Genomic DNA, 13,295 nt, shown 5'->3' with positions numbered 1-13,295 from the left:
TAGATGTGGGGATATGATGTGTTGATATAGATGTGGGGATATGATGTGTTGATATAGATGTGGGGATATGTTATGTTGATATAGATGTGGGGATATGATGTGTTGATATAGATGTGGGGATATGATGTGTTGTTATAGATGTGGGGATATGTTGTGTTGATATAGATGTGGGGATATGTTGTGTTGATATAGATGTGGGGATATGATGTGTTGATATAGATGTGGGGATATGCTGTGCTGATATAGATGTGGGGATATGTTGTGTTGTTATAGATGTGGGGATATGTTGTGTTGTTATAGATGTGGGGATATGTTGTGTTGATATAGATGTGTGGATATGTTGTGTTGATATAGATGTGGGGATATGATGTGTTGATATAGATGTGTGGATATGATGTGTTGATATAGATGTGGGGATATGTTGTGTTGTTATAGATGTGGGGATATGTTGTGTTGATATAGATGTGGGGATATGTTGTGTTGATATAGATGTGTGGATATGCTGTGTTGATATAGATGTGGGGATATGATGTGTTGATATAGATGTGGGGATATGATGTGTTGATATAGATGTGGGGATATGCTGTGTTGATATAGATGTGGGGATATGTTGTGTTGTTATAGATGTGGGGATATGTTGTGTTGATATAGATGTGGGGATATGTTGTGTTGTTATAGATGTGGGGATATGTTGTGTTGTTATAGATGTGGGGATATGTTGTGTTGATATAGATGTGGGGATATGATGTGTTGATATAGATGTGGGGATATGCTGTGTTGATATAGATGTGGGGATATGTTGTGTTGTTATAGATGTGGGGATATGTTGTGTTGATATAGATGTGGGGATATGTTGTGTTGATATAGATGTGGGGATATGTTGTGTGAGCAGCGTCAACAGTATAGTAGAGTATGTGAATTCACCCACCTGGCTCCTTCATCATCTGCATGACTCTGGTTAACTCTTGCTGTGTGTGTGTTTACATACATGTGTGTACATGTCTGTACAATCGCCATGCTTTCCATACAGTGATCTCTCTTACCTATTTGCAGCAGTACAGGCGTAACCAGGGCTGTTTCCATGGCGTAGCAGAACTCTCGTCCGAACATGACGGCTCCGTGCATCACCCACTGGCGCAGCGGGATCCGGTCTATAGACCCCTCGCTCACCGACTCCTCCTGGCATGACTCCAGCACCAAACCTCCTCCTCCTCCTGCTCCTCTATCCCCTGTGGAGGCAGAACCTGTGGTGGTTTTCTTAGCAGCAGGGACCACCATTACCCCCTGCACTTGCATAGCATCGGCCTCAGAGTTCTGGGGAGCCATTTTCTTCTTTTTCGGCATGCACACAGCCAAACGCACAACCCTTCAGGCTCCAGAAAAAAAAAAATTATTCAAAAATAGATCACTATTCATACACTGGCAGTGACAGGTGTGAGCTCGTCCTCAAAGTAGCTCCCTCTGCTGTCGATGTCCTCGAACGTCGTTATCAGGAAGAAAGAATAATCTCTTAAAGCGTACAATACATTCCTTGTGTGTTCCTTAAAGAGGCATTGGGTTGTTTTTCAGGGTGGGCTGTCAACTCAGGCAGCTCAGAACCCCACAGGCAGGTTCATTTAGTGTGAAGAAGGACGTGTGAATATTAGATGGCTTTTCCTCCCTTTCTGTGTTAGTTGGTTTACTGTCTACTAGAATCAGTAAAAATCCATATCAATTGCCATTCAGTTAATACCAGTTTCATGATGTGTGTGGAGGAGGTGCAGAAGAGGGAGGGCAGGCGGCAGGGCGGAGGGCAGGAGGCGACACAGGTGAGAGCTCTTCTGTGAATCCCCATCGAGTGGCCGATCAATCTGCACATACCCAGGATGCACCACAGGAATAGCCGCCAGTAAGCCAGGGCCAGAGAGAGAGAAAGAGAGAGAGAGTTAGTCATTAAAATGGAGATTGGCGGACTGTAACGACAGTAACGTTTTTAAACTTCCAGTAAGACAGCAGAAAACTGAACCATGCCAACCTGTACTGAACAACACTAGCCTAATACAGAATGATTGTGGAAAAGGTAGAAACAGATTCACAACATTGTTTAAAACTCTTTGAGGTGAATCAAAGATGATTTGATGATGTAAGCATGTAAAGGCCTAGTTTATAGTCATCTGGCTATTAGTAGTGCTTTAGCCTCTGGGCAGAGACTGGTGCATACTGTACAGGGTAGAGTATAGAGAGGGAGGGAGGGAGAGAGAGAGGACCCACTCGCTCCTCACACACCTCCTGGGGGATTTTCAGTCTTCTCCTTTATCCTGTAATAAGACATGAATAAAGCTGCCTTTAATAACCAACCCCTCCTGTCTGTCTGTGTGTGTCTCTCTCTGTGTGTGTGTGTGTGTGTGTGTGTGTGTCTCTGCGTGTGTGTGTGTGTGTGTGTCTCTGTGTGTGTGTGTGCGTGTGTACTGTTGTGTCCTGAACAAACAGCTAGGAATTAGAATGACTCAGAGGATTGGGTCTGGGATGGGGAAATGTCAGGCTGGTCTGTGTGAGTGAATCAGCAGATCCTGTTAGGTTTTTAGGCAGAGGCAGTGAGTGGCAAATCCAGTAAGATTTGAAATTAGAATGCCAATCACATCTCAGAACCGAGTACATTTTCAGAACACGTCTGACTCCGGGGACACGACAAAGATGGTGGATAAATGAAGAGGTCTTTCTCAGGCCATTTACCATTGAAACAAATGTTCACAGTTCAGGTTTACTAAAGGGGTGGCTCTCCCAAAGTCACCAATGTGATAGCAGCTGGGTCTGGACTACTTAGTTCATTGACTGTATATGAACCAGAAAAAAATAGGGAGTGGGATGTCTTGCTTCCTCTTCTGTCTCTGGGCGGGATAGGAGCTCCTGTAGCAGTCAAGCAAGACAGGTTAGCACCTGGAGGGCCGTGGAGGTTAATTGCATTGTGAGCTACTGGGGAGGCTCTCTGGGTTAGGCCTAGCTCTCACACAGCCTGTAAGACAGTTGTGAGTGAGAGAGAGGGGAGAGAGAGAGAGAAAGAGAGAAAGAGAGATGGGGATTAAGGGAGATAGAGCGCAAAATGTATATACAGTATATAGAGAGGGGAAAGTGAGAGAAAGAGACAAGGAGAGAGGAGAGAGAGGAGAAGGAGTGGAGAGAGAGGAGAGACAGGGGAGAGAGAGGAGAGGGAGGGGGAGAGAGGAGAGACAGGGGAGAGAGAGGAGAGGGAGGAGGGAGAGAGGAGAGACAGGGGAGAGAGAGGAGAGGGAGGGGGGAGAGAGGAGAGACAGGACATGCTGAAAGGAGGCTGAGGGTACATAGAGATGTGACTGTACATGAGGGGGCCAGGGTTTCAGAAGGAAATTAGTGAGTGTGTCCTGGAACTGTTGGTTTAATGCATGCTCTAATCTGAGATTACACTATCCAATGTCCACATTAACGTTAAAACGTCTCTCCCTCTCTCTCCGACACTTTTCATTTATCAGTTATATACTGAGATGCTGAGACCTGGGAGAGATGGGAGTGCACTATAGGCTCTCATCTTACATGAATCTAGTCTTCAGAGGGGCTTCCTCATCGGATGCAAAATGAAAACCCCCTGAGAGAAAGAGATATCCTCAGAGGAGTATTTCTTTAGCTTTGGGTAATTGGTGGTGGTTTTGCCTTCATTCTTGTATTGATGTCTGATTGGGAGTGGTTTTATCTACAGTAATAAAAGATACGTACTTTAAGTCTCAGATTTGCAACCAATGTAAGAGAAACTTTACATTTACGTCATTTAGCAGACACACTTATCCAGAGCAACTAGGGTTAAGTGCCTTGCTCAAGGGCACATCGACAATATCCTAGATGCAGTTGCACCCCTAAAAACGAAAAAATAAATGTCATAAGAAACTAGCTCCCTGGTATACAGAAAATACCCGAGCTCTGAAGCAAGCTTCCAGAAAATTGGAACGGAAATGGCGCCACACCAAACTGGAAGTCTTCCGACTAGCTTGGAAAGACAGTACCGTGCAGTATCGAAGAGCCCTCACTGCTGCTCGATCATCCTATTTTTCCAACTTAATTGAGGAAAATAAGAACAATCTGAAATTTATTTTTGTTACTGTCGCAAAGCTAACTAAAAAGCAGCATTCCCCAAGAGAGGATGGCTTTCACTTCAGCAGTAATAAATTCATGAACTTCTTTGAGGAAAAGATCATGATCATTAGAAAGCAAATTACTGACTCCTCTTTAAATCTGCGTATTCCTCCAAAGCTCTGTTGTCCTGAGTCTGCACAACTCTGCCAGGACCTAGGATCAAGCGAGACACTAAAGTGTTTTAGTACTATATCTCTTGACACAATGATGAAAATAATCATGGCCTCTAAACCTTCAAGCTGCATACTGGACCCTATTCCAACTAAACTACTGAAAGAGCTGCTTCCTGTGCTTGGCCCTCCTATGTTGAACATAATAAACGGTTCTCTATCCACCGGATGTGTACCAAACTCACAAAAAATAAAGCCTCTCTTGAAAAAGCCAAATCTTGACCCAGAAAATATAAAAAACTATCGGCCTATATCGAATCTGCCATTCCTCTCAAAAAAAAAAAAAAAGCTGTTGCAATGTATAAGAAACTCTTCAGTCTGGTTTTAGACCCCATCATAGCACTGAGACTGCACTTGTGAAGGTGGTAAATGACCTTTTAATGGCATCATTCCGAGGCTCTGCATCTGTCCTCGTGCTCCTAGATCTTAGTGCTGCTTTTGATACCATCGATCACCACATTCTTTTGGAGAGATTGGAAACCCAAATTGGTCTACACGGACAAATTCTGGCCTGGTTTAGATCTTATCTGTCGGAAAGATATCAGTTTGTCTCTGTGAATGGTTTGTCCTCTGACAAATCAACTGTAAATTTCGGTGTTCCTCAAGGTTCCGTTTTAGGACCACTATTGTTTTCACTATATATTTTACCTCTTGGGGATGTCATTCGAAAACATAATGTTACATTTCACTGCTATGCGGATGACACACAGCTGTACATTTCAATGAAACATGGTGAAGCCCCAAAATTGCCCTCACTGGAAGCCTGTTTTTCAGACATAAGGAAGTGAATGGCTGCAAACTTTCTACTTTTAAACTCAGACAAAACAGAGATGCTTGTTCTAGGTCCCAAGAAACAAAGAGATCTTCTGTTGAATCTGACAATTACTCTTGATGGTTGTACAGTCGTCTCAAATAAAACTGTGAAGGACCTCGGCATTACTCTGGACCCTGATCTCTCTTTTGAAGAACATATCAAGACTGTTTCAAGGACAGCTTTTTTCCATCTACGTAACATTGCAAAAATCTGAAACTTTCTGTCCAAAAATGATGCAGAAAAATTAATCCATGCTTTTGTTAGTTCTAGGTTCGACTACTGCAATGCTCTACTTTCCGGCTACCCGGATAAAGCACTAAATAAACTTCAGTTAGTGCTAAATACGGCTGCTAGAATCCTGACTAGAACCAAATAATTTGATCATATTACTCCAGTGCTAGCCTCCCTACACTGGCTTCCTGTTAAGGCAAGGGCTGATTTCAAGGTTTTACTGCTAACCTACAAAGCATTACATGGGCTTGCTCCTACCTATCTTTCCGATTTGGTCCTGCCGTACATACCTACACGTACGTTACGGTCACAAGACGCAGGCCTCCTAATTGTCCCTAGAATTTCTAAGCAAACAGCTGGAGGCAGGGCGTTCTCCTATAGAGCTCAATTTTTATGGAATGGTCTGCCTACCCATGTGAGATACGCAGACTCGGTCTCAACCTTTAAGTCTTTACTGAAGACTCATCTCTTCAGTGGGTCCTATGATTGAGTGTAGTCTGGCCCAGGAGTGTAAAGGTGAACGGAAAGGCTCTGGAGCAACGAACCGCCCTTGCTGTCTCTGCCTGGCCGGTTCCCTCATTAAAATGCAAATCAATTTATAACATTTTTTGACATGCGTTTTTCTGGATTATTTTGTTGTTATTCTGTCTCTCACTGTTCAAATAAACCTACCATTAAAATTATAGACTGATCATTTCTTTGTGAGTGGGCAAACATACAAAATCAGCAGGGGATCAAATACTTTTTTTCCCTCACTGTACTACAACTGCCTATGTTACTCAACTCTAGGGATAAACATTTGTTCTCATATGCAGCTATAAAACAGAAGTTGTAATTTCATGTTCTCTCGGGGGGAATTAAGATCAGTGTGATGATAATGTCTATAGAACAAGATAGGATACCATTTATCCTTAGACACTCATTATCATGGCACCTCTAGAAGTTGTTTGTACTTGTAAGTATGTAGCCTATACGTGTGTGTTTGTATACGTGTGTGTGTTTGTATACATGTGTGTGTGTGTGCGTGTGTGTGTGTGTGTGTGTGTGTGTGTGTGTGTGTGTGTGTGTGTGTGTGTGTGTGTGTGTGTGTGTGTGTGTGTGTGTGTGTGTTTACGTGAATGTGTGTTACTACTTGACTGACCCAAATAGAGGCCCAGATATGGATTACACTGGGCATACTGAGGAGTCAGGAGGCCAGCTAACCAACCAGGCAGGCAGGCAGGGGGAGGACAGGGGCACAAATAACCACAAACCACAACACACCCAGGGAGAGCTGGGCTGGGCGGACTGGTGACGCCATGTATTGGCCATGTATATGTCCTTGTACTCGCATGCATTTCAATGGCTTTGATGAGGACAGCCAGGCTGTATACCCATTGATCAATTCATCTATGATGGTGTCTTTGATGAGCCACCTCCAAGCCATGAGCCATCTGAATTATTGGACCGTGTTGCCTGGCGGCCATTTTTAAGCTTGGTGACTCACTGACAGTCCATAGAAATGATTGATATTTGCTAAACTACCGAGGATAGATGGTCGGCTTAGGGGGGTGAGCTGCTGTAACCTTCTGATCACAGAGCCATTTACAACTTCCTGATCCGCATACCACATCTCTCTAGGTCAGATCACAGCATACCACATCTCTCAAGGTCAGGTAACAGCATACCACATCTCTCAAGGTCAGATCACAGTATACCACATCTCTCAAGGTCATATCACAGCATACCACATCTCTCAAGGTCAGATCACAGTATACCACATCTCTCAAGGTCAGGTCACAGTATGCCACATCTCTCAAGGTCAGATTACAGCATACCACATCTCTCAAGGTCAGGTCACAGTATACCACATCTCTCAAGGTCAGATCACAGTATACCACATCTCTCAAGGTCAGGTCACAGTATACCACATCTCTCAAGGTCAGGGAAAAGTTCTGATAATATGTATTTTTTTTACATCATGTAATTAAAACCAATTTAGGATGCTCAGTTTTTTTGTTTCATAGTCATAGACTAGTTATTGTATTTCTTAGTCCCATTCCCTCCCTTGATGGCTAGGCATCTCATCAACTCTGAGAACACCATGGCGACGTGTAGCCTACTGTGTGTACTCATTACAGTATTCATTTCATCTCCAGCTCAGACAAGATGCAGATTTGCTTAGGGAAGTGGCAGCAGATGGATTTGTTGAGACTCACTCCCCCACGGTAGCCTGATAATACAGTAGGACTGTAAACAAAGTGGATCAGGTTGTGCGTGTGTATGTGTACGTTTGTGTGTAGCACTGCTGCAGCAGTGTTGCTGCATTGGGAGAGTGGGTAGGGCCCGTGAGGCTGGGACAGAGGGCGTCCACGTGTGCCAACGTTAACAGGGAGTATGACAAATCCCCATCCCACTCACTGGAACTCTATCTCTCTCTCTCTCTCTCTCTCTCTCTCTCTCTCTCTCTCTCTCTCTCTCTCTCTCTCTCTCTCTCTCTCTCTCCTCTCTCTCTCTCTCTCTCTCTCTCTCCTCTCTCTCTCTCTCTCTCCTCTCTCTCTCTCTCTCTCTCTCTCTCTCTCTCTCTCTCTCTCTCTCTCTCTCTCTCTCTCTCTCTTTACCTTTCTCTCTACCTTTCTCTCTACCTTTCTCTCTACCTCTTTCTCTCTCTCACACACACGCACACGCACACACACACACACACACACACAGACCCACGGCCATACACACACACACGCACCCACTGCATGCGCACCCCCCCCCCCCCCCCCCCACACACACACACACACACAGGGGTGGGGAGGAATTAAAGCAGTCACAATGTGCTATGTGAATCAGTAAGTCTGCAGTTTTACCAGCTTGAGGTCCGACCGCGTCAACAACAACCCTGCCTTGTGATTTATAATGGTGGATTTAGCTCACAGAGAGCTATGGGACCAACTGTACCAATAACAATCCATATTCTTAAAGCTGAAAATATAGGAGACCAGTTCAAGTGTAAGACAAGAAAATGAAGCAGGTTCTCAAGTGGTGTTGGTAATTTATGCAGCTATGCCGATCCTACCAAAGGTCTCTGTGAGAATGGAGTGCTTGTCTGAGTAAATGGACAGGCTAATAGAAGGCTTTTAAACATTAGGGCAGAAGACTGTTACACCCAAGAAAGGACCGCAGCTATATTTCTCAGAGGTCCATTCTTGGGAGTTGCTTTTTCATGAATTCTGGTAAAAATAACATAGAGTATATCTCTGCAATGCCTCTCTGGGGTGTTGGTCAGGGAAGCTCGTTGAGGCCCTCATGAAAACGGTTCATAAATCACCCCGTCGCCTTATTCTGTTTCCCCCAAAAGGAAACAGAATAAGTCATAAACACAAGTCTTGTAAAGTTGGCCTACAACTTGTCATGCACAAATAAATCATTAACAAATTAATCAAAGGAAAAGGGAAATGTAGGCATCGTCAGGCTCTTCGATCCCTTAGTGGTGTGTGCCTAAGTTGCTGTGATCAACCACAGCAAAGAGATGGAATCACTACTGAAGGAAAGGCCCTGGATCACTACTGAAGGAAAGGCCCTGGATCACTACTGAAGGAAGGCCCTGGATCACTACTGAAGGAAAGGCCCTGGATCACTACTGAAGGAAAGGCCCTGGATCACTACTGAAGGAAAGGCCCTGGATCACTACTGAAGGAAAGGCCCTGGATCACTACTGAAGGAAAGGCCCTGGATCACTACTGAAGGAAAGGCCCTGGATCACTACTGAAGGAAAGGCCCTGGATCACTACTGAAGGAAAGGCCCTGGATCACTACTGAAGGAAAGGCCCTGGATCACTACCGAAGGAAAGGCCCTGGAGCAAAATGAGAGGGATATTCAAAGACCAAAGAAATAACAAGTGGGAAAACATCCAACAAAATCCCTTTCATAGATCCCTCTCAGTGGCGCGATGTTGGTGATCTTGATTAAGACCACAGTAGACTGTAACTACTAAAATAACTCAGCCCACATCAAACAATGGACTCCACCTAGAAAAACTCATACACCACAGTACTTCAGTTAGGAAAGAAAACAGGGAGGAAGGCTCTGTCTAGCTGACAGCCCTGATCCTGGAGTTATACACACAGTACACTTTAGGCTCTGTCTAGCTGACAGCCCTGATCCTGGAGTTACACACACAGTACACTTTAGGCTCTGTCTAGCTGACAGCCCTGATCCTGGAGTTACACACACAGTACACTTTAGGCTCTGTCTAGCTGACAGCCCTGACCCTGGAGTTACACACACAGTACACTTTAGGCTCTGTCTAGCTGACAGCCCTGACCCTGGAGTTATACACACAGTACACTTTAGGCTCTGTCAAGCTGACAGCCCTGACCCTGGAGTTATACACACAGTACACTTTAGGCCCTGTCTAGCTGACAGCCCTGATCCTGGAGTTACACACAGAGTACACTTTAGGCTCTGTCTAGCTGACAGCCCTGACCCTGGAGTTACACACACAGTACACTTTAGGCTCTGTCTAGCTGACAGCCCTGATCCTGGAGTTACACACACAGTACACTTTAGGCTCTGTCTAGCTGACAGCCCTGATCCTGGAGTTACACACACAGTACACTTTAGGCTCTGTCTAGCTGACAGCCATGATCCTGGAGTTACACACACAGTCCACGCAGAGTGATCGATTGCACTGAAACGTGAACATGCAAACCCTCTCTTAAAAACAAGCAGGCCCGCCAACCACGTTCAAAAGTGACAAAGCAGAAACAAATGGAGGCTAAAAACAACACTAGGAGTTAGCAGAGGTGTGGACTCGAGTCACATGACCTGAACTCGAGTCAGACTCGAGTCACAAATATGATGACTCGCAACTCGACTTTGACATTAACACCAATGACTCGTGACTTAACTTGGACTTGAGCCTTTCGACTCGACCTGACTTGATACCCTCCCCAAGCCCAAATATTAAAAATGATGCTATTAAGAAAAAGTTTGCAGCGCATCAACTCTTCATTTAACGGATTACAGTTTGAATTGGGCAGCAGCCAATCAAATTGTGCCAGCTGAGAAAAAGTTGCGCGTGGCAGTGCAGAGGAACTTCGGCGGGTGAATTCAGATGGAGCCCTTGGAAAGATTATTTTCGGATATAAAGACGACACTGTATCAACAAAAAACGGATTGCAACTTGCAAAACATGCGGGGAGAAAATTACAGACGGAGGTGCAACAATTTCCAACTTTGTTCGACATTTGAAGCTGCACAAAGAACGGTAAGTTGTGGCTAATATAGCCAACAGCTATATCATTCATAACTTTGCCAGTGTAGCATGTTGGCTAACTTAACGTTAAATCACTGAGCCTCCACACAGTCAGTCAGTGCGGGAACGTGATCATTGCTACAACTGGCTAAGCAGTTTGTTGTTTCTCATGGCTACCCATGTATTTCCATGGAAATATAACGTTTATTTGGAAAGTAATAAATATATTTTTAAAAGCATTCATGATTTGCGTAAATGTAATATACTAACTATTACTCTTGTTAAAAATATGAAATGGTATTACATTTGGCGAAGAGCACATTATGACTTGTTTAGGACTCGAAACTCAAAGTTTAGGACTTGAGACTTGACTTGATACTTGTCGGTCTTGACTTGAGACTTGACTCGGACTTGCATGCCTTGACTTGGGACTTGACTAGGATCTTGCCTGCCTTGACTTGGGACTTGACTTGGGACTTGAGTGCTAAGACTTGAGACTTACTTGCGTGTGGCAGTGCAGAGGTAGGTACTATACTTTGATTTGATACTTGTGACTTGTAATACAATGACTTGGTCCCACCTCTGGGAGGACACACTAGTCTGGACAGAGTGTGTGAACAGCCACCCCATAGTCTGATTTGGGAGCTCCTGATATACACCAGCACTTCTTATGAGGCCAAAGTGAAATCCCCAGTTTAGCGGTGGGTTGACCTAACTGCCACACACACACACGTACAGTACTCACACACGGACGCAAGAATCAACTGCAGCCTATTTGTAGAATAGAATAGTCTACTATTTACAACAACAAATGCAACAGCCCTGCGGCAGTCTCACGAAGCCTGCCATAAACCAACATATAATAGATACATAGAGTGACTACAGATGAACACTAAAGTGGTGTTATTGCATGCACCATTCAATGTAGGCTAACTTCCCCCATCTCATCCCCTGGCAATTCAGTATGGTGCCTTAATTGGTTTTCCCAGAGTCTGGTGGTGACATCAACTCAAGGAACTTTAGCTACAGATAACCCTTTATTTCCCTATGCAAATACCCTCCGCTCTGTTTAATCCCAGTGTTCCTGGCATGCTCCACACTGGACACACACAGCACAACGAGCAGACAGACAAACACTGACTGACGGTGTTAAAGGCCATAGTACTGGAGGGGCAGTAGGTACTGTAGGGGCAGTAGGTACTGTAGGTACTGTAGGTACTGTAGGGGCAGTAGGTACTGTAGGGGCAGCAGGTACTGTAGGTACTATAAGGGCAGTAGGTACTGTAGGTACTGTAGGGGCAGTAGGTACTGTAGGTACTATAGGGGCAGCAGGTACTGTAGGTACTATAGGGGCAGCAGGTACTGTAGGTACTATAAGGGTAGTAGGTACTGTAGGTACTATAAGGGCAGTAGGTACTGTAGGTACTGTAGGGGCAGTAGGTACTGTAGTTACTGTAGTTACTGTAGGTACTGTAGGTACTATAGGGGCAGCAGGTACTGTAGGTACTGTAGGGGCAGTAGGTAATGTAGGTACTGTAGGGGCAGTAGGTAATGTAGGTACTGTAGGGGCAGTAGGTAATGTAGGTACTGTAGGGGCAGTAGGTACTGTAGGTACTGTAGGGGAAGTAGGTACTATAGGGGCAGTAGGTAATGTAGGGGCAGTAGGTACTGTAGGTACTGTAGGGGCAGTAGGTACTGTAGGTACTATAAGGGTAGTAGGTACTGTAGGGGTAGTAGGTACTATAGGGGCAGTAGGTACTGTAGGGGCAGTAGGTACTGTAGGGGCAGTAGGTACTGTAGGTACTGTAGTGACAGTAGGTACTGTAGGTACTATAGGGGCAGTAGGTACTGTAGGTACTATAAGGGTAGTAGGTACTGTAGGGGCAGTAGGTACTGTAGGGGCAGTAGGTACTGTAGGGGCAGTAGGTACTGTAGGTACTGTAGGGGCAGTAGGTACTGTAGGTACTGTAGGTACTGTAGGGGCAGTAGGTACTGTAGGTACTATAGGGGCAGTAGGTACTGTAGGTACTATAGGGGCAGTAGGTACTGTAGGTACTATAGGGACAGTAGGTACTGTAGGGACAGTAGGTACTATAGGGGCAGTAGGTACTGTAGGTACTGTAGGTACTGTAGGTACTATAGGGGCAGCAGGTACTGTAGGTACTGTAGGGGCAGTAGGTACTGTAGTTACTGTAGGTACTGTAGGGGCAGTAGGTACTGTAGGTACTGTAGGTACTATAGGGACAGTAGGTACTGTAGTTACTGTAGGTACTGTAGGTACTATAGGGGCAGCAGGTACTGTAGGTACTGTAGGTGCAGCAGGTACTGTAGGGGCAGTAGGTACTGTAGTTACTGTAGGTACTGTAGGGGCAGTAGGTACTGTAGTTACTGTAGGTACTGTAGGGGCAGTAGGTACTGTAGTTACTGTAGGTACTGTAGGGGCAGTAGGTACTGTAGGTACTGTAGGTACTATAGGGGCAGTAGGTACTGTAGTTACTGTAGGTACTGTAGGTACTATAGGGGCAGCAGGTACTGTAGGTACTGTAGGTGCAGCAGGTACTATAGGGGCAGTAGGTACTGTAGTTACTGTAGGTACTGTAGGTACTATAGGGGCAGCAGGTACTGTAGGTACTATAGGTGCAGCAGGTACTGTAGGGGCAGTAGGTACTGTAGTTACTGTAGGTACTGTAGGTACTGTTGGAGCAGTAGGTACTG

General features: G+C 45.0%; 1 protein-coding gene across 3 annotated transcripts in view; it reads right to left on the bottom strand.

The window, feature by feature from the left end:
- Window positions 1–13,295, bottom strand: part of LOC115174062 (solute carrier family 45 member 4-like) — a 65,276-nt gene that overhangs the window by 37,527 nt on the left and 14,454 nt on the right. For all 3 annotated transcript variants that reach the window (XR_003871718.1, XM_029732705.1, XM_029732704.1), the window contains one exon: window positions 1,044–1,850. Coding sequence is in view for 2 of the 3 variants with exons in the window: in XM_029732705.1 (XP_029588565.1) it covers window positions 1,044–1,344 (301 nt within the window). In the remaining variant the exon portion in view is untranslated. The remainder of the gene's footprint in view (window positions 1–1,043; window positions 1,851–13,295) is intronic.

The sequence above is a fragment of the Salmo trutta genome, chromosome 34 (genome assembly GCF_901001165.1).
Source record: "Salmo trutta chromosome 34, fSalTru1.1, whole genome shotgun sequence".
In the NCBI taxonomy this organism is placed as follows: Eukaryota; Metazoa; Chordata; class Actinopteri; order Salmoniformes; family Salmonidae; genus Salmo; species Salmo trutta.
The sequence above is the reverse complement of the archived record's forward strand: the minus strand, read 5'-3'. Positions and strand labels throughout refer to the sequence as shown.